General features: G+C 40.8%; 1 protein-coding gene across 1 annotated transcript in view; it reads right to left on the bottom strand.

Moving 5' to 3' along the window:
- Window positions 1-18,262, bottom strand: part of MPRIP (myosin phosphatase Rho interacting protein) — a 244,564-nt gene extending 226,302 nt beyond the window's left edge. Inside the window, exon 1 of the mRNA XM_046676267.1 lies at window positions 18,185-18,262. Coding sequence (XP_046532223.1) covers window positions 18,185-18,262 — 78 coding nt within the window. The remainder of the gene's footprint in view (window positions 1-18,184) is intronic.
- Between the last annotated feature and the right edge of the window lie 113 nt (window positions 18,263-18,375).

The following is an 18,375-nucleotide window of genomic DNA, read 5'->3' as shown; positions in this document are numbered from 1 at the left end:
CGCGTCAGGGCGGTCTGAATCTGCCCGTCCCTTTGGACCGAGGCCAGCATCTCTGTGCTGTTTGTCCCTGTCTGTGAACTGTCTCTTCGTCTTTGCCCAGTTGTCTGCTGGCTGGCTGGTCTTTTTCTTTCTGTTGACTCTTTAGACCTGAGTTGTAAATGTTTTGTTCCTATTTCTCGTTTGTCTTTGGACTTCCCTTGAGTGTCATCTGCCATGCAGAAGTCTTTTGTTTGGTTGTATCCTTGTTTTGTGTCATCTATTTTATCAATCTTTCTTTATAGATTTCGGATTTGGGGTCATTGTTAAGAAGGCCTTTTATACCCCAAGGTTATAAAGAGATTATCAGATGATTTCTTCTTTAGAATTTTTAATAATTTTCTTCTTTTTCACATTTAAATCTTTGATTGGGCTGTTTTTTTAATCTAGGGGAAATTATTTTCTGTGCTGGTTTTCTGGCTCAGTCAATTCGTGCCAAGAATTCTCTCACCTCAGTTTTGAAAGCAACAGCTAGGATTTCCGCTACCCCGCCCTCCCCCAGGACACCTTCGCCCTGAGTCCTGCTTGAGTGCAGGAAATGCAGACAGGGGAGGAGGGCAGAATAAAACTAAAATATTACCCTAGCCTGTAACACAGGATAAGAAAATGCGTTGCTGTTCATTCCACAAGTCTTTGCTGAGGACAATTAGGTATAAGGTTTTTGGTCATTTATGAGCATTTACCAAGCACCTACTATGTGCCTGTATTGTGGAAGGCACTGGATTCAGAGATGAATGAGACAGTGTAAGGAGGCAGAATGGCAACTCCCCCAAATGGCAAATTACAAAAGAAGAAGCATCCGCAGGGAAAGGGTGCTCAGGCCACACAATCGTCCAGCAAGGCCCAGGTGAGACGGCGTGGAGGAGAGGCATGGTGATGAGGCGGCAATGGGGACAAGTGTTTGGAAAGCTGTGATGCTTGATCCATGAGTTGAGGTTCTGGGAACAGTTCCCAGGCCTGGAGTGCTCGTGTGATATTACCACTGCTATTAATATTGTAATCATTTTGCATTACTATAAAATGGTTATAAGTAACCCATTATATTTTATACCACTTATATCGAAATAATAACTACCACTTGGCAACCATATCTTGGGCCAGTTACACGCATATCATGTGCATGCCCTTGGGAAATCTTCCTCTGCAAGGGAAAGGCTGAGATTCCCATTGTACAGAGAAAGAACACCAAGTTTTGTGCTGCCCAGGTCGTCTCCCCAGCTGACCCGGCGATGACTCAGAGCTGTGCTTTCCCCACCACAGGCCCCTTTGCTCTCACACACATTCTGTCACTGAACTGAGGCAAATCACTTTTCAAAATGAGCTAACAGGAGGCAAAAATCACAATGGGTAGAAATAGGCCGCTATTTCATAAACAGAAACTGAGCAAGTGACTTGACTAGTCCCCCAGGCCATAATGTAGTTCTGACTTTAGATCCAGCGTGGAATGGAGTCCCTGAAAGTTGGCTTGGGGTGGGGCTGGGGCTGGCAGGGGTAGGGCTCAGAGCTATTTTCAATATTTCGAAAAAACCTGTGAGAAATTATGCACCGCTAACTGAAACGAAAAGCCACCTTTTTCTCTTCCTTCTTTTCCCCTCCCCCTCTCCCACCTCTTCCTCCTCCTCCTTCATGATTAAAAACGGCCATTGTCAGTTCTCCAGCGTGTCACCCAGGTGTCAGGCTATGGCCTCCTCAGGGCACACACCCATCTCTTCACACTGGAATCTTCTCCTTCCCCCATCCCACCCATGACAGCCTGGCTTGTAGCCCTCAGCTCACATTGTGTTTGCTCGAAGACGGAATGAGAAATTTCTCCTGTCTTGAAGCTTTTAATGTCCTTTCTTTTCAAGTCACATCTTGTAAAGAGGAAGAATGAGGAGCCAACACTTCCGTCTTCCTGCTCCTTTCTCATGGGGCTGAGAGCCCTCTGCCCACCACAGAGAGAGAGAGGGAAGTGGCTTAGCCCCTTGTGGCAGGCATTGGCCCTTGTCTTTTTGCCTTCCCCGGGTCCAGGCCTTGGCCAGCGCAGTACTCTGGGGGGTGGAGAGCGGCCATATTAACATGGGCAGCGGCTCAAGGAGGGGGAGGCCTCTACTAATGTGCTCAGCAGCACGCTCAGCACAGCCCTTGCCATGCAGATATCACTCACCACGGCCCCCTGAAGCGAGCCATAGACCCCATTTGACAGGGAGGTAAACCTGCGTCTCAAAGAGTGCAGTGCCACCCAAGGTCACACAGCTGGAGGTGCTGGACCCGGGCCTCGTAGTCCAGCGGTTCCCAACCATTGCCGCCTGGTGCTTCACCAGCTTGTCCTCAGAGAGCCTCAGAAGATAATATGCTCACACTGCTGGTGCTTAACTTTGCCATTTTAGACATTCTGTATTATTTCCTGCTTTCTAAGATGAGAACTTAACTCTTACATCACCTTACATCTGTGTACACACAGTGTCGCCTCCACCCAGCCTCCCGTAGAGCGGTGTTTAGTTAGATCCGTGTAGGCTAGGGGCAGTTCTGACGCAAGGAAGGGGCTGTCCCCATGGTGGACATAGTGACCCCAGGTGGATGTGGGAGGACCAGCAGACGTTACACCCAGACAGCCTGGCACCTTTGCCCACACTCGTGCCCTCAGGGGTTTCCAGAAAATCCATGAGCAACTGAAGTTGTCTTGGATCCCCTAGTCAACACAGGTGCTCAAGGAGAGACGGTCCTCTTTCCTGCCAGCTAATCGGTTTGCCCTGAAATGTAAAACCCTCTGCGTTTTTTCTCTGTCCCCTCTCCTTCCTCTCTCTTCCTGTCATTGCCTTTGTTCATTGACGATGGTCTAATGGCTGTCTCCCCGCACGCAAGTGACACAAGCCAAGGCCTCTGAGTCAGTCATTGGTAGCTGTTGACGTATTTATGACAATGTAAACTTTGTTCACAGCTGAGCCATCCGTGCACTGTGATTTTCCTGGAGCTGGCAACTCCTCAGTTTTCTCTGCATGCATCAATAAGTTAGCCCCAGCTCTGGGACAGGTCCAGCCTGGCAAGTGGTCGAACATCCTCTCTTATCTATTGTTTGCACGTGTTCGTTGGAGACACTCCTTCCTCTTTTCTCCTGATTCGTCTGGGATGGGTTTCCCCCTACGCCCACGGGCAGCTGTCCCTGGGGAGACCTCCTTCACCCTCCTTCTGAGAAATCCTGCCTTCGCCTCTTGGCTGAGATGGACCCTGCTTTCCTCCCCTCCTCGCTTTTGTGTTCACTCTCCAGCACGCGGAGGGAACGTGGGCGTGCTCTAAGGCAACGGAGCGCGTCCCCCCGGAGCTGCCGGGGAACGGTGCGGGGAGGGAGGAGAAAATGTTTGAGATCTTGCGTGTGTCATTATATTTTTATTCGTGCCCACACTTGCTTGATAACATGTAGTGTTCTAGATTGAAAATAATTTTCTATCATAAATTTGAAGCATTGTTTTACTTTCTTCTTCTTCTTTTGTTTTTTTTTTGTGGTAAAATATATATAATGAAATTTACCATTTTAGTCATTTTAAGTGTGCACTTCAGTGGCATTAAGTACATGCATAATGTTTTGCGACCATCACCATTATCTATACCCAAAGCTTTTTCATCACCCCAAACAGAAATTCTGTCCCCATTGAATAATAATTCCCAATTCCCCTCTCCCCCAGCTCCTGGTAACCTCTAACCTACTTTCTAACTCTACCGATTTGCCTACTTTAGTTAGCTCGTATGAGTGGAATCACATATATTTGTCCCTTTGTAACTGGCCTGTTCCACTCAGCACAGTGTCCTCAAGGCTCATCCGTGTTGAATATCAGTACTTCGCTCACTTTAATAACTGAACAATATTCAAATGTACGTGTATACATAGCACAATTTATTTATCCTCCCATCTGTTCATCAACAGTTTGGTTTTCCACCTTTTGGCAACCGTGAACAATACCGCTATGAATATTGTCTCTGTTTGAATCACTGCTTTCAGTTCTTTTGGTATCTGACTAGGAGTGAAACTCGTGGATCATATGGTAGCTCAATGTTTAATTTTTTGAGGAACTGCCAAACTGTTTTCTACAGTGACCGCACCATTTTATGTTCCCATGACCAATATGAGGTTTCCAATTTCTGCATATCCTCACCAACACTTGTTATTTTTCCCATTTTTGGTAATAGCCATCCTAATGGGTGCGCAGTGGTGTTTCACTGTGGTTTTGATTTGCATTTCCCTGATGGCTAATGACGCTGAGCATCTTTTCATGTGCTTGTTGGCCATTTGTATATCTTCTTTGGAGAAATGTCTATTCAAGTCCTTTGCCCATTTTTAAACTGGGTTGTGTGTCTTTCTGTTATTGAGTTGGAGAAGTTCTTTATGTATTCTGGATATTAATCCCTAATCAGATATACGATTTGCAAATATTTGCTCCCACTCTGTGAGTTGTCTTTTCACCCTCTTGATAGTGTCTTTAAAAAATTTTTTTTGTTTTTTTGAGGAAGATTAGCCCTGAGCTAACTACTGCCAATTCTCTTTTTGCTGAGGAAGACTGGCCCTGAGCTAACATCCATTCCCATCTTCCTCTACTTTATATGTGGGACGCCTACCACAGCATGGCTTTTGCTAAGCGGTGCCATGTCCGCACCCAGAATCCAAACTGGCGAACCCCAGGCCGTGGAGAAGCGGAACATGCGAACCTAACCACTGTGGCACCGGGTCAACCCCTAAAATTTTTTTTTATTGAATTCATAATAGTTTACATCATTGTAAAATTTCAATTCCACGTTATTTTTTGTCTGTCACTGCATAAGTGCTCCCTTTCATCCCCTGTGCTCACCCCCCACCCCCCTTCCCCTGGTAACACTGAACTGTTTTCTTTGTCCATGTGTTTGTTCATATTCCACATAGGAGTGAAATCATCTGGTGTTTGTCTTTCTCGGTCTGGCTTCTGTCACTTAGCATAATTCCCTCCAGGTCCATCCGTGTTGTTGCAAATGGGATGATTTTATCTTTTTTATGGCTGAGTAGTATTCCATTGTATATATATATACCACATCTTCTTTATCTGCTGCCGAGACCAGCTAGGCAGCGAGCCAAAGGAGCAGACAGAATTAATAAACAGAACACAATCTATATATTCAATGGAACAGGGGACCATCAGTCTCAAGGACTGAGGTGAGGTCCCTTGGATCACCACATATTTATTTGCGGGTAAAGAATCACAGTCATGTACAATAGCAGAAACTCATGCCTGCAGGGATGTGCAAGCCAAAGCCCAAAGGTTCTATCCTTCATCCGTCTGAAGCACACCAGCCCATCCCAAGTCATTCCCTTGGGGAATATCTTAAGAACAATCAGCAAGGTATGCAGACAGTGTTCTGTTCCTGCAAGGGCCCCGCGTTCCTAAGCCCCTTGCCTCCATGCTCGATAACATACTCCCCTCTGGCCTGAGATTCCAAAGCACAAGCAATCTGGTATAACAATTATGATAGTCAGCAGATCACATACCTCCCAGCCATCCGTTTGGAATTTATTTTTCCTAGGCTTAAAGCCTAGCAAGAATGCTGCTATGATCTCCCACAGCATTTATCCCATCATCGGTCAATGGGCACTTCGATTGTTTCCATGTCTTGGCTATTGTGAAAAGTGCTGCAATGAACATGGGGGTACATATGTTACTTTGGATTGTTGATTTCAGATTGTTTGGGTAGATACCCAGTAGTGGGATGGCTGGGTCATACGGTAGTTCTATTTTTAGTTTTTTAAGGAATCTCCATACTGTTTTCCATAGTGGCTGCACCAGTTTGCATTCTTACCAGCAGTGTGTGAGGGTTCCCTTCTCTCCACACCCTCTCCAACATTTGTTATTTTTAGTCTTAATGATTATAGCCATTTAAACAGGCGTAAGGTGGTATCTTAGTGTAGTTTTGATTTGCATTTCCCTGATGATTAGTGAGGTTGAACATCTCTTCATGTGTTTCTTGGCCGTCTGTCTATCTTCTTTGGAAAATGTCTCTTCATATCCTCTGCCCATTGTTTGACTGGGCTGTTTGTTTTTTTTTTTTGTGGTTCACTTGTGTGAGTTCCTTATATATTATGGAGATTAACTCCTTGTCAGATATATGATTTGCAAATATTTTCTCCCAATAGTGGTTTGTCTTTTTGTTTTGATCCTAGTTTCTTTTGCCTTGCAGAAGCTCTTTAGGCTGATGAAGTCCCACTTGTTTATTTTTTCTTTTGTTTCCCTTGTCTGAGAAGACATGATATTCGAAAAGATCCTCTTAAGTTCGATGTCAAAGAGTGTACTATCTGTATTATCTGCAGGGAGTTTTATGGTTTCAGGTCTTACCTTCAAGTCTTTGATCCATTTTGAGTTTATTTTTATGTACAGCATGAGAGAGTGGTCTTTCATTCTTTCGCATGTAGCTGTCCAGTTTTCCCAACATCATTTATTGAAGAGACTGTCTTTTCCCCATCCCTGTTCTCAGCTCCTTTGTCAAAGATCAGCTGTCCATAGATGTGCGGTTTTATTTCTGGGCTTTCAGTTCTGTTTCATTGATCTGTGTGCCTGTTTTTGTACCAGTACCATGCCGTTTTGATAACTGTGGCTTGTAGTACATTTTGAAGTCAGGGATTGTGATGCCTCCAGCTTTGTTCTCTTTTCTCAGGATTGCCTTAGCAACTTGGGTCTTTGGTTGCCCCACATGAATTTTAGGATTCTTTGTTCTATTTCCTCGAAGAATGTCATTGGGATTCTGATTGGGATTGCATTGAATCTGTAGATCGCTTTGGGTAGTATGGACATTTTAACTATGTTTATTCTTCCAAACCATGTGCATGGAATGTCTTTCCATCTCTTTATGTCATCATCTAATTCTTTCAATAACGTCTTATAGTTTTCATTGTATAAGTCCTTTGCCTGCTTGGTTAGATTGATTCCTAGATACTTTATTCTTTTAGTTGCGATTGTAAATGGAATTGTATTCTTGAGTTCTCTTTCTGTAAGTTCGTTATTAGAGTATAGAAAAGCAACTGATTTTTGTAAGTTGATTTCGTACCCTGCAACTTTACTGTAGTTGTTAATTACATCTAATAGTTTTCCAATGAATTCTTTAGGGTTTTCTATATAAAAGATCATGTCATCTGCAAACAGTGAGAGTTTCACTTCTTTCCTCCCTATTTGGATTCCTTTTATTCCTTCCTCTTGCCTAATTGCTCTGGCCAAAACCTCCAGTACCGTGTTGAATAAGAGTGGTGATAGTGGGCATCCTTGTCTTGTTCCTGTTCTCAGAGGGATGGCATTCAGTTTTTGCCCATTGAGTATGAGTGTTGGCTGTGGGTTTGTCATATATGGCCATTACTATGTTGAGGTAATTTCCTTCTATCCTCATTTTGTTAAGAGTTTTTATCATAAATGGCTGTTGGATCCTATCAAATGCTTTCTCTACATCTATTGAGAAGATCATGTGGTTTTTATTCCAAAATTTGTTGATGTGGTGTATCACATTGATTTGCGGATGTTGAACCATCCTTGTGTCCCTGGTGTAAATCCCACTTGATCATGGTGTATGATCTTTTTGATGTATTGCTGTATTCAAGTTGCTAATATTTTCTTGAGGATTTTTGCATCTATGTTCATCAGCAATGTTGGTCTGTAGTTTTCCTTTTTTGTGTTGTCCTTGTCAAGCTTTGGTATCAGAGTGATGTTGTCCTCATAGAATGTGTTAGGAAGTGTTCCATCTTCCTTAATTTTTTGGAATAGCTTGGGAAGGATAGATATTAAATCCTCTCTGAAAGTTTGGTAGGATTCCCCAGAGAAGCTGTCGGGTCCTGGGCTTTCATTTTTGGGAATGCTTTTGATTACTGTTTCAATCTCTTTCCTTGTGATTGGTCTATTCAAATTACCTATTTCTTCTTGATTCAGCTTTGGGAGGTTGTAAGAATCCAAGAATTTATCCATTTCCTCTAGATTGTCCATTTCTGTTGGCATATAGCTTTTCATGGTATTCTCTTATAATCTGTTGTATTTCTGTGGTATCCATTATTATTTCTCTTCTTTCCTTTCTAATTTTATTTATCTGAGCTTTCTCTTTCTCTTTCTTTGTAAGTCTGGCCAGGGGTTTGTCAATTTTATTTCTCTTCTCAAAGAACCAGCTCTTTGTTTCATTGATCTTTTCTACTGCCTTTTTTGTTTCAATAGCATTTATTTCTGCTCTGATTTTTATTATTTCCCTCCTTCTGCTGACTTTGGGCTTTGTTTGTTCTTCTTTTTCTAGTTCAGTTAGGTGTAGTTTGAGATTGCTTATTTGGGATTTTTCTTGTTTGTTAAGGTGAGCCTGTATTGCAATGAATTTCCTTCTTAGTACAGCTTTTGCTGCATCCCATGTGAGTTGGTATGGGATGTTTTCATTTTCATTTGTCTCCAGATATTTTTTGATTCCTCCCTTAATTTCTTCAATGATCCATTGCTTGTTCAATAGCCTGTTGTTTAGTCTCCACATCTTTGTCTCTGTCTCAGCTTTTTTCTTCTAATTAATTTCCAGCTTCATAGCATTGTGATCAGAAAAGATGTTTGTTATTATTTCAATTTTCTTAAATTTATTGAGGCTTGCCTTGTTTCCCAATATATGGTCTATCCTTGAGAATGTTCTATGTGCACTTGAGAAGAATGTGTTTTCTGCTGTTTTTGGATGGAGTGTTCTGTATATATCTATTAAGTCCACTTGGTTTAGCTTTTCATTTAATTCCGCTGTTTCCTTGTTGATTTTCTGTCTGGATCATCTGTCCATTGATGTGAATGGAATGTTGAGGTCCCCTACTATTACTGTGTTATTATTAATATCTTTTAGGTTTGTTAATAGGTGCTTTATGAACTTTGATGTTCCTGTGTTGGGTGCATAGATATTTATAAGTGTTATGTCTTCTTGGTGGACTGTCCCTTTTATCATTAAATACTGCCCCTCTTTGTCTCTCTTTCCCTGTCTTATCTTGAAGTGTGCTTTGTCTGATATAAGTATTGTGATGCCTGCTTTCTTTTGTTTGTCATTAGCTTGGAGTATCATCTTCCATCCCTCCACTCTGAGCCTGTGTTTGTCATTGGAGCTGAGATGTGTTTCCTGGAGGCAGCATATTGTTGGGTCTTGTTCTTTAATCCATCTCGCCACTCTGTGTCTTTTTATTGGAGAGTTCAATCCATTTACATTTAGGGTGGTTATTGAGATATAAGGGCTTAATGCTGCCATTTTATGACTCGTTTTTCCAGTTCTCCTGCATTTCCTTTGTTTCTCATCCTGTGTGTTTTGGTCTACCAATTGAGTTATGTAGTTATTAATGTTGTGTTTCTTTGCTTTATCCTTACTTATTATTTGTGTCTCTGTTCTGCTTTTTTGTTTAGTTGTTAACGTGAGGTTTGTATTCAAAGTCTCCTAGATAAGATAGTCCACTTTCTTTTTTTTTTTAAGATTTTATTCTTCTTTTTTCTCCCCAAAGCCCCCCAGTACACAGTAGTGTATTTTTAGTTGTGGGTCCTTCTAGTTGTGGCATGTAGGATGCTGCCTCAGCATGGCTTGATGAGTGGCACCATGCCTGCGCCCAGGATTCAAACCAATGAAACCCTGGGCCACCGAAGTGGATCGCATGAACTTAACCACTCAGCCATGGGGCTGGCCCCCGATAGTCCATTTTCTGATGGCCTCTTATTTCCTTGGGTTCAGTCCCTTTCGTCCCCACGTCCCAAGTTGTTTTTCTCACATCTTATTCCATCTTGTGTTGTCAGATTGTGGTTAAAATGACAAGATTATCTTTGTTTTTGGTGTTTTCCTTCCCTTTATCTTTAATGCTATACTTAAGTATTTGCTAACCTGTTCTGATGTATAGCTACAATTTTCTGATTTTGTATACCTATTTATCTCCTTACTTCGTGATTTCTAACCCTTTTCTCCTTTTTTTTTTCCCAGGTATGAGGGCCTTATTGAGGATTTCTTGTAAGGTGTTCTTGTGTCTACGAACTCCCTTATCTTTTGTTTATCTGGGAAAGTTTTTATTTCTCCATCATGTCTGAAGGATATTGTCACTGGATAGAGTATTCTTAGCTGGAAGTTTTTGTCCTTCAAAGATTTGAATATGTCATTCCACTCTCTTCTAGCCTGTAAGGTTTCTGCAGAGAAATCTGCTGAAAGCCTGATAGGGGTTCCTTTGTAGGTTATTTTCTTCTGCCTTGCTGCCTTAATATTTTTTCTTTGTCATTGACTTTTGTCAGTTTCACTACTATATGCCTTGCAGTAGGTCTTTTTGCAGTGACATATTTAGGAGATCTAATAGCCTCTTCCACATGGATTTCCATCTCCCCTGGGTTTGGGAAGTTCTCTGCTATTATTTCTTTGGACACACTTTCTGCTCCGTTCTCCTCTTTTCCCTCTGGAATACCTATAATTCCTATGTTGCATTTTCTAATTGAGTTGGATATTTCTCGGAGAATTTCTTCATTTCTTTTTAGTCTTATTTCTCTCTCCTCCTCTGCCTGGAGCATTTCAACGTGTCTATCCTCAATTATGCTGATTCGCTCCTCTATGGTGTTTGCTCAAGTGGGACATGCATATTTTGTTTTATCTCTTGCATTGTGTCTTTCATCTCCAATATTTCTGATCAATTCTTCTTTATAGTTTCAATCTCTTTCGTGAAGTAGCTCCTGAACTCGTTGAATTGTTTCTCTATATTCTCTCTTGAGTTTTTTGATGATAGCTATTTTGAATTCTCTGTCATTTAGATTACATATTTCTGTGTCCTCAGGACTGATTTCTGGGTACTTGTCGTTTTCTCTCTGGTCTGGAGATTTGATATAATTTTTGATACCGCTAGAGGGAGTGGCTCTGTTTCCTTACATCTCGGTGTTATTTGGTCACAGTGACCACCTATCGCCACTGGGTGGGGGTCAAGAGTCATGTATTCTTAGCCCTCTGTGTTCTGCCAAGATCCCAGGGGCTGAAGCTGGCCCTGGGCAGGTGCAGGGAGGGGCACTTTCTCCTGGGTGTTCTTGGGGTTTTCTTGCTCTGCCCTCACTATCTGCTCTCCTGGGGTGTTGGCCTGATGAGGTCACCCCCATGTTAGCTTTCACCTCCATAGCTTTCACATCCTAGGCTGTGAGGAGCCTCAAGGATCTTTGAAGTTCCCGTGAATGAGCGTCCCCACCCCCATTCCTTCCCTCTCTGAGGTTGCCTGTGGTCCCGGCTCCCAGTCTTTTGGGGAAGGAGCGAAGTTTTCTTTTACCCTGTTCCACCTCCTTTAAGGGGGGCTCCAGCCTCTCTGCCTTCTGTCATATGGCTGCGTGGGTCTCTCAGACATCTTTTGTGTTGTGTTTGGATGTCCTCTGTTGGAGTATGAATGTCTTTTTCGTTGTATGGTGGAGGGGAGAGATTACTAGGAAAGCTCACTCTGCCATGATGCTGACATCACTCTCCTATAACTGGAAGTTTTGATAGTGTCTTTTGATGCACAAAAGCTTTAATTTTGGTGAGCTCCAATTTATCTATATGTCATATGCAAAGTGTCATTGTCAAATTCAATGCATGTATGTTTTCTTTTAAAAATTTTATGGTTTTTTGGGGCCAGCCTGGTGGCATAGTGTTTAAGTTCGTGTGCTCCACTTTGGTGGTCCAGGGTTCACCAGTTCAGATCCTGGGCGTGGACCTGTGCACCACTTATCAAGCCTGCTGTGGCAGGTATCCCACATATAAAGTAGAGGAAGATGTGCGTGGATGTTAGCTTGGGCCAGTCTTCCTCAGCAAAAAGAGGAGGTTTGGTGGTGGATATTAGCTCAGGGCTAATCTTCCTCACAAAAAGAATTTTAAAATGTTATGGTTTTAGCCCCTAATTTTAGGTCTTTGATGCATTTTAATTTAATTTTTATATATGTTGTAAGGTAAGTGTCCAATCTCATTCTTTTCCATGTGGATATCCAGTTTTCTCAATATCATGTATTGAAAAGAATGTTCTTTCCCCATTGAAATGTTTTTGCACCCCTGTTGAAAATCACTTGACCACATATGAGAGTTTCTTTCTGGGTTCTATTCTATTTCACTGTTCTGTGTGCCTGTCTTTATTCCGGCATCACCCTGTTTACTTTAGCTTTGTAGTAAGTTTCAAAATCAGGAAGTGTGAGTCTTCAAGATTGTCTAGACTTGTTTGGTGTCCCTTGCAATTCCATATGAATTTTTAGGATGAGATTTTTTATTTGTGAAAAAAGTCATTGGGATTTTGTTAGGGATTGTATTGAATCTGTCCATCACTTTGGATAGCACTGATGTCTTAACAATATTGAGTCTTCCAATCCACGAACATGGAATGTCTTTTATTTAGATCTTTAATTTCAGCAATATTTTGTAGTTTTCAGGATGTGCTTCTTTCCTCATGTGGTTAGACTTATTCCTAAGTATTGTATTTTTTTATGCCTTTATAAATGGAATTGTTTTCTTAGTTTCCTTTTAGGATTGTTCATTGCAAGTATATATCAATGCAACTGATTTTGAATCCTGCAACTGTGCTAAATCCTTTTATTAGCTCTAACAGTTTTGTGTGTGTGTGGAATTTTTAGGGATTTTACGTCTAAGGTCATGTCATCTGTGAACAGAGATAATTTCACTTTCTCCTTTCCAATTTGGATACTTTTATTTCTTTTTCTTGCCTAATTCCTCTGGCTAGAACTTCCAGTACTATGCTGAATCGAAGTAGTGAAAGGGGGCCTTCTTGTCTTGTTGCTAATCTTTGAGGAGAAGCTTTCAGCCTTTCACCATTGAGGGTGGTGTCAACTGTGGAATTCTCATATACGGCTTTTATCATATTGAGGAAGTCTCTTCTATCCCTACTTTACTGAGTGTTTTTATCATGAAAAGTGTTGAATTTTGTCGAATGCTTTTCTGCATCAACTGAGATGATCATGTAGTTTTTTTCTTCATTCTGTTAAGATGGTGTATAACACTGATTGATTTTCATATGTTGAACCATCATTGCATTCCAGTAATAAATCCCACTTGGTTATGGTGTATAATCCTTTTAATATGTTGTTAGATTTGGTTTGCTAATATTTTGTTGAGGATTTTTTTGTCTATATTCATAAGGCATATTGGTCTGTAATTTTCTTTTCTCATAATGTGTTTATTAAGATTTGGTATCTGCATAATGCTGACCTCATAGAATGAGTTAGGAAGTGTTCCCTCCTTTTCAAGTTTTCGGAAGAGTCTTAGAAGGATTAGTGTTAATTCTTCTTTAAATGTTTGATAGAATTCACCAGTGAAGCCATCTGGTCCTAAGCTTTTCATTGAGAAGTTTCTGATTACTGATTCAGTCTCTTTACTTGTTATAGGTCTATTCAGATTTTCTTTCTTCGTGTGTCCATTTTGGTAGATTGTATATTTCTAGGAATTTGTCCATTTATCTAGATTGTCCAATTTGTTGGTGTCCAATTATTCATAGTACTCCCTTATAATCCTTCTTATTTCTGTAAAATTTATAGTAACATCTCCACTTTCATTTCTGATTTTACTAATTTGAACCTCCTCTCTTTTTCTTAGTCAATCTAGCTAAAGGTTTGTCAATTTTGATAATCTACTCAAAGAACCAACTTTTAGTTTTATTGATTTTCTCTGTTACAGTTTTTCTATTCTCTGTTCTATTGTCTCTGCTCTGGTCTTTATTACTCTCTCCTTCAGCTAGCTTTGGGTTTAGTTTGCTCTCCTTTTTGTAGTTCCTCATGGTGTCCAGTTAAGTTATGATTTGAGAATTTCTTCTTTTTTAGTGTATACACTTGCAGCTGTAAATTTCCCTCTTAGCATTACTTTCACTGTATCCCATAACTTTTGGGTTGTTGTGTTTTCATTTTAATTTATCTCAAGATATTTTATAATTTTCTTTGTGACTTCTTTTTTGACCCATTGGGTCTTTAAGAGTGAGTTGTTTGATTTCCACATATTTGTGAATTTTCCAGTTTTCCTTCTGTTATTGATTTTTCATTTCATTCTATTTTGATCAGAAAAGATAATTTGAATGATTTCAATCTTTTCAAACTTTTTAAGACTTGTCTCGTGATCCAATATATGGTCTATCTTTGAGGATGTTCCATGTACAATTGAGAGGAATGTGTATTCTGCATTGTTGAGTGTAGTGTTCAATACATGTCTGTTGTATGTAATTGGTGTATAGTGTTGTTCAAGTCCTATAATTCCTTATTGACCTTTTTTCTGGTTCTTCCATCCATTAGTGAAAGTGGAGTATTGAAACACCCAAAATATTATTGTAGAACTACTTATTTCTCCCTTCAGTCCTGTCAATTTTTGTTTCATGTATTTTTTGGGCTCTGTTGTTAGGTGCATATATGTTTATAATTGTTATATCTCTGTCAGTATCAAACTTTTTATTAATATATGTTGTCTTTTTCTCTTGTAACCTCTTTTGATTTAAATTCTGTTTTGTCTGACAATTTATAGCCACCTCAGCTCTCTTTTGGGAGAGATAATAATTGCATGGAATATATTTGCCCATTGTTTTACTTTCAATTTCTTTATGTCCTTTTATCTAAAGTCAGTCTTCTGTACACAGCATATAGATGGATCTTATTTTCTCTTTTAATCCACTCTGCCAATCTCTGCCTTTTAGTAGGGGAGTTTAGTCCATTTACATTAATGTGATTACTGATGAAGGATTTTCTTCTGTCATTTATCTATTTGTTTTCTATATGTCTTACACGGTTTTTTCCCCTCAATTCCTCCTTACTGACTATTTTGTCTAGTAGATTGCTTAAAATGTATCATTTTGATTCCTTTTTCTTTCCTTTTCTGTATTTTTAAAGTTATTTTCTTAGTGGCTACCTTGGGAATTAGTTAAAATCTTAAACATAACAACTTAGTTTGAGTAATATCAGCTTAGTTTCAATAGTATACAATCACTCTGTTCCTATATCTCTGACCCTTTATATTTATATTGTTATTATTATGATAACAATAACAAGAGTTAAGATTAACTCTTTATACATTTTATACCCATTAACATAGGTTTATAATCATTGTTTTATGCATTGGCCCATGACATCATATATGAAAAAAGAGGAGTTGCAAACCACACAAGAAGTATAATAATACTGGCTTTTATATTTACCTATGTAGTTATCTTTACCAGTGTTCCTTATTTTTTCTTATGGCTTCAAGTTACTGTCTAGTGTATCTTCATTTCAGCATGAAGGTCTCCCTTTAACATTTCTTGTAGGGCAGGTCCACTGGTAATGAATTCCTCCAGCTTTTGTTTATCTGGAAATGTCATAATTTCTCCTTCATTCTTGAAAGATGGTTTTGCTGGATATACAATTCTCGATTGACAGTTTTTTCCTTTCAGAAATAGCTATATCACCCTACTGCCTTCTGGCCTCCATGGCTTCTGAGAAGAAATCACCTGTTAATTTCACTGAGAATCCCCCGTATGTGACAAGTGCTTCTCTCTTGCTGCTGTCACAATTCTGTTTTTGTCTTTGGGTTTTGAAGATTTTACTATAATGTGTCTTGGTGTGGGTCTCTTTGAGTTTATTCTGCTTGGAGTTCATTGAGCTTCTTGAACATGTATGTTCGTATCGTTCTTAAGATTTAGGAACATTTTGGCCATTATTTCTTCAAATATTTTTTTCTGTCCCATTCTCTCTTTCTCTTTGCTTTCTGGAACTCCTATAAGCATGTGGTGGCACATTGATGGGGTCCCACAAGTCCTTCATGTTCTGTTCATTTTTCCTCAGTCTTTTTTTTTCAGGGAAAGATTTGCCCTAAGCTCACATCTGTTGCCAATTTCCTCTTTTTTTTTCCCCTCCCCAAGTCCCAGTTGTATATTCTAGTTGTAGGTCCTTCTAGTTCTCCTATGTGAGCCACCACCATAGCATGGCAACTGATGGGTTGGTAGTGTGGTTCCACACCTGGGAACTGAACCTGGGCCACTGAAGTGGAGCATGCTAAATTTCCACCACTAGGCCATCAAGGCTGGCTCTCCTCCTTTTTTTTTTTTTTTTTATTTCTTCATCTCAGACTAAATAATTTCAATTGTCTTATCTTCTGGTTCACTGATCCTTTGTTCTGCCTACTCAAATCTGATGTTGAACCTTCCTAGTGAGGGGGTTTTTTTCACTTCAGTTATTGGACTTTTGAATTCCAGAATTTCTGTGTGATTCCATTTTTTGATGACTATTTTTTAGAGCAGTTTTGGATTCACAGCAAAATTGAGTGGAAAGAACAGAAATTCCCCGTAGACCCCCTCCCACCACACTTGCACAGCCTCCCTCACTTTCCACATCCTGCACTAAGGTGGGACATTCGTTACAATCAATGAACATGCATTAATACATCATTATCACTCAAAGTCCACAGTTTTCATTAGGATTCACTCTTGGTGGTGTACATTCTATGGGATTTGACAAATGTGTAATGACAGGTATGCACCATGATAATATCACCCAGAATAGTCTCACTGCCCTATAAAATCCTCCATGCTCTTCCTTTCTCTCTCCTTCCCCAACCGCTGACAACGACTGATCTTTCTACTGTTTCCATAGTTTGCTTTCAGGATGTCACACAGTTGAGATCATACAGTAGCCTTTTCAGCTGGGCTTCTTTCAGTCAGCAATATGCATTTAAGTGTCCTCCATGTCTTTTCATGCCTTGATAACTCATTTATTTTTGGTGCTGAATAATATGCCATTGTGTGGATGTACCACAGTTTATTTATCTATTCACCTACTGAAGGAAACTTTGGCTGCTTCCAGGTTTCTCTCTCTCTCTCTCTTTTTTTCAGGAGGATTGGCCCTGAGCTAACATCTGCTGCCAATCCCCCTCTTTTTTGCTGAGGAAGACTGGCCCTGAGCTAACATCTATGCCCATCTTCCTCTACTTTATATGTGGGATGCTTGCCACAGCCTGGCTTGACAAGAAGTGCCATGTCCGCACCTGGGATCCGAACCAGCAAACCCTGGGCCACCAAAATGGAACGTGTGAAATTAACCACTGTGCCATCGGGCCGGCCCCAGGTTGCTTCCAGGTTTTGATTCCTTTTTGACAACTTCTATCTCTTTATTCATATTCTCCTTTTGCTCATACATAATTTTCCTGCTTTCCTTTAGTTCTTTGTCCACGGTTTTCTTTAGCTCTTGGACATATTTTAAACAGTTGATTTAACATCTTTGACCAATATTTCCAATGTCTGGGCTTCCTCAGGGATGGTTTCTATCAAATTATTTTTTTTCTGGGAATGTGCCATATTTTCCTGTTTCTCTGTACGTTTCATAAATTTTTTGAGAACTGGATATTTTGAGTATTACTTTGTGGTAACTCTGGAAACCTGATTCTCCCCCCTCAGAGATTGCTGGGTCTTGCCTGTTGAGGGCTGGAGTCTGTTTGTGACTTTCCCAAATTGTTTTTGCAAAGTATGTATTCCTCTTGTGTGGTCACTGAAGTTTCTGATCCTTTATCTCTGCAGCAAGCCAGTGACCTGACGAAGATTTCCTTAAATGTCTGTCTCCCAAAAGTGGGGGGAAGTAGTGTCTGTCTCTCTAAATCCCTGAAAACCACATCAGCCCTTGGAGGTTGAAACAATGGCCACCAGCCTCTGGTCTGGTCTCTCAGTGATCAAAAGCAGCAATAAGAGGGGCCGCCCCATGGTGCAGCAGTTAAGTGCGTACGTTCCGCTTGGGCAGCCCGGGGTTCGCCAGTTCAGACCCTGGGTGCAGACATGGCACTGCTTGGCAACCATGCTGTGGTAGGCGTCCCACATATAAAGTAGAGGAAGATGGGCATGGATGTTAGCTCAGGGCCAGTCTTCCTCAGCAAAAAGAGGGGGATTGGTGGCAGATGTTAGCTCAGGGCTAATCTTCCTCAAAAAAACAAAGAAAGAAAGAAAAAGTAGGAATAAGCAATCAGAATTCACAATCCCAATATTTGGAGTTTGAGTGCCTTATTGCCCATCCAGGCTCCAACAAGTTACATGAGGAATGTGGGCTTTGTCTCCAGTGCTGCCTACGTGCAGCTGGGGGCTGGAGAGTGGTATCCACCATGATAGGATAGGCTGAAAATGCACTGAAATTCCTGAACATTACCAGCTCTCCATCCAGCTCTCCTCTGGACAACTCCAGAGTTCCAAAATAGTTACTGCAGACAGTGGCTGCCGGCCGGTGCTGTTGAGCTGGAGGGCAGACTCCTGGCGCTTCCTGCTCTCCTTCCCTGACATCGCTCTCCTCACATTCCAGCTTTGCTTTGAGATGCTCACGGACTTCCTGACTGGCAACGCTCTGTGGTAACCTGCTTGTTCTCAAGAAGGTTTGAGAATCTGCTCTTCGTCCC

The sequence above is a fragment of the Equus quagga genome, chromosome 11 (genome assembly GCF_021613505.1).
Source record: "Equus quagga isolate Etosha38 chromosome 11, UCLA_HA_Equagga_1.0, whole genome shotgun sequence".
In the NCBI taxonomy this organism is placed as follows: domain Eukaryota; kingdom Metazoa; phylum Chordata; class Mammalia; order Perissodactyla; family Equidae; genus Equus; species Equus quagga.
Note: the sequence above shows the minus strand (reverse complement) of the source record. Positions and strands in the feature narration are given on the sequence as shown.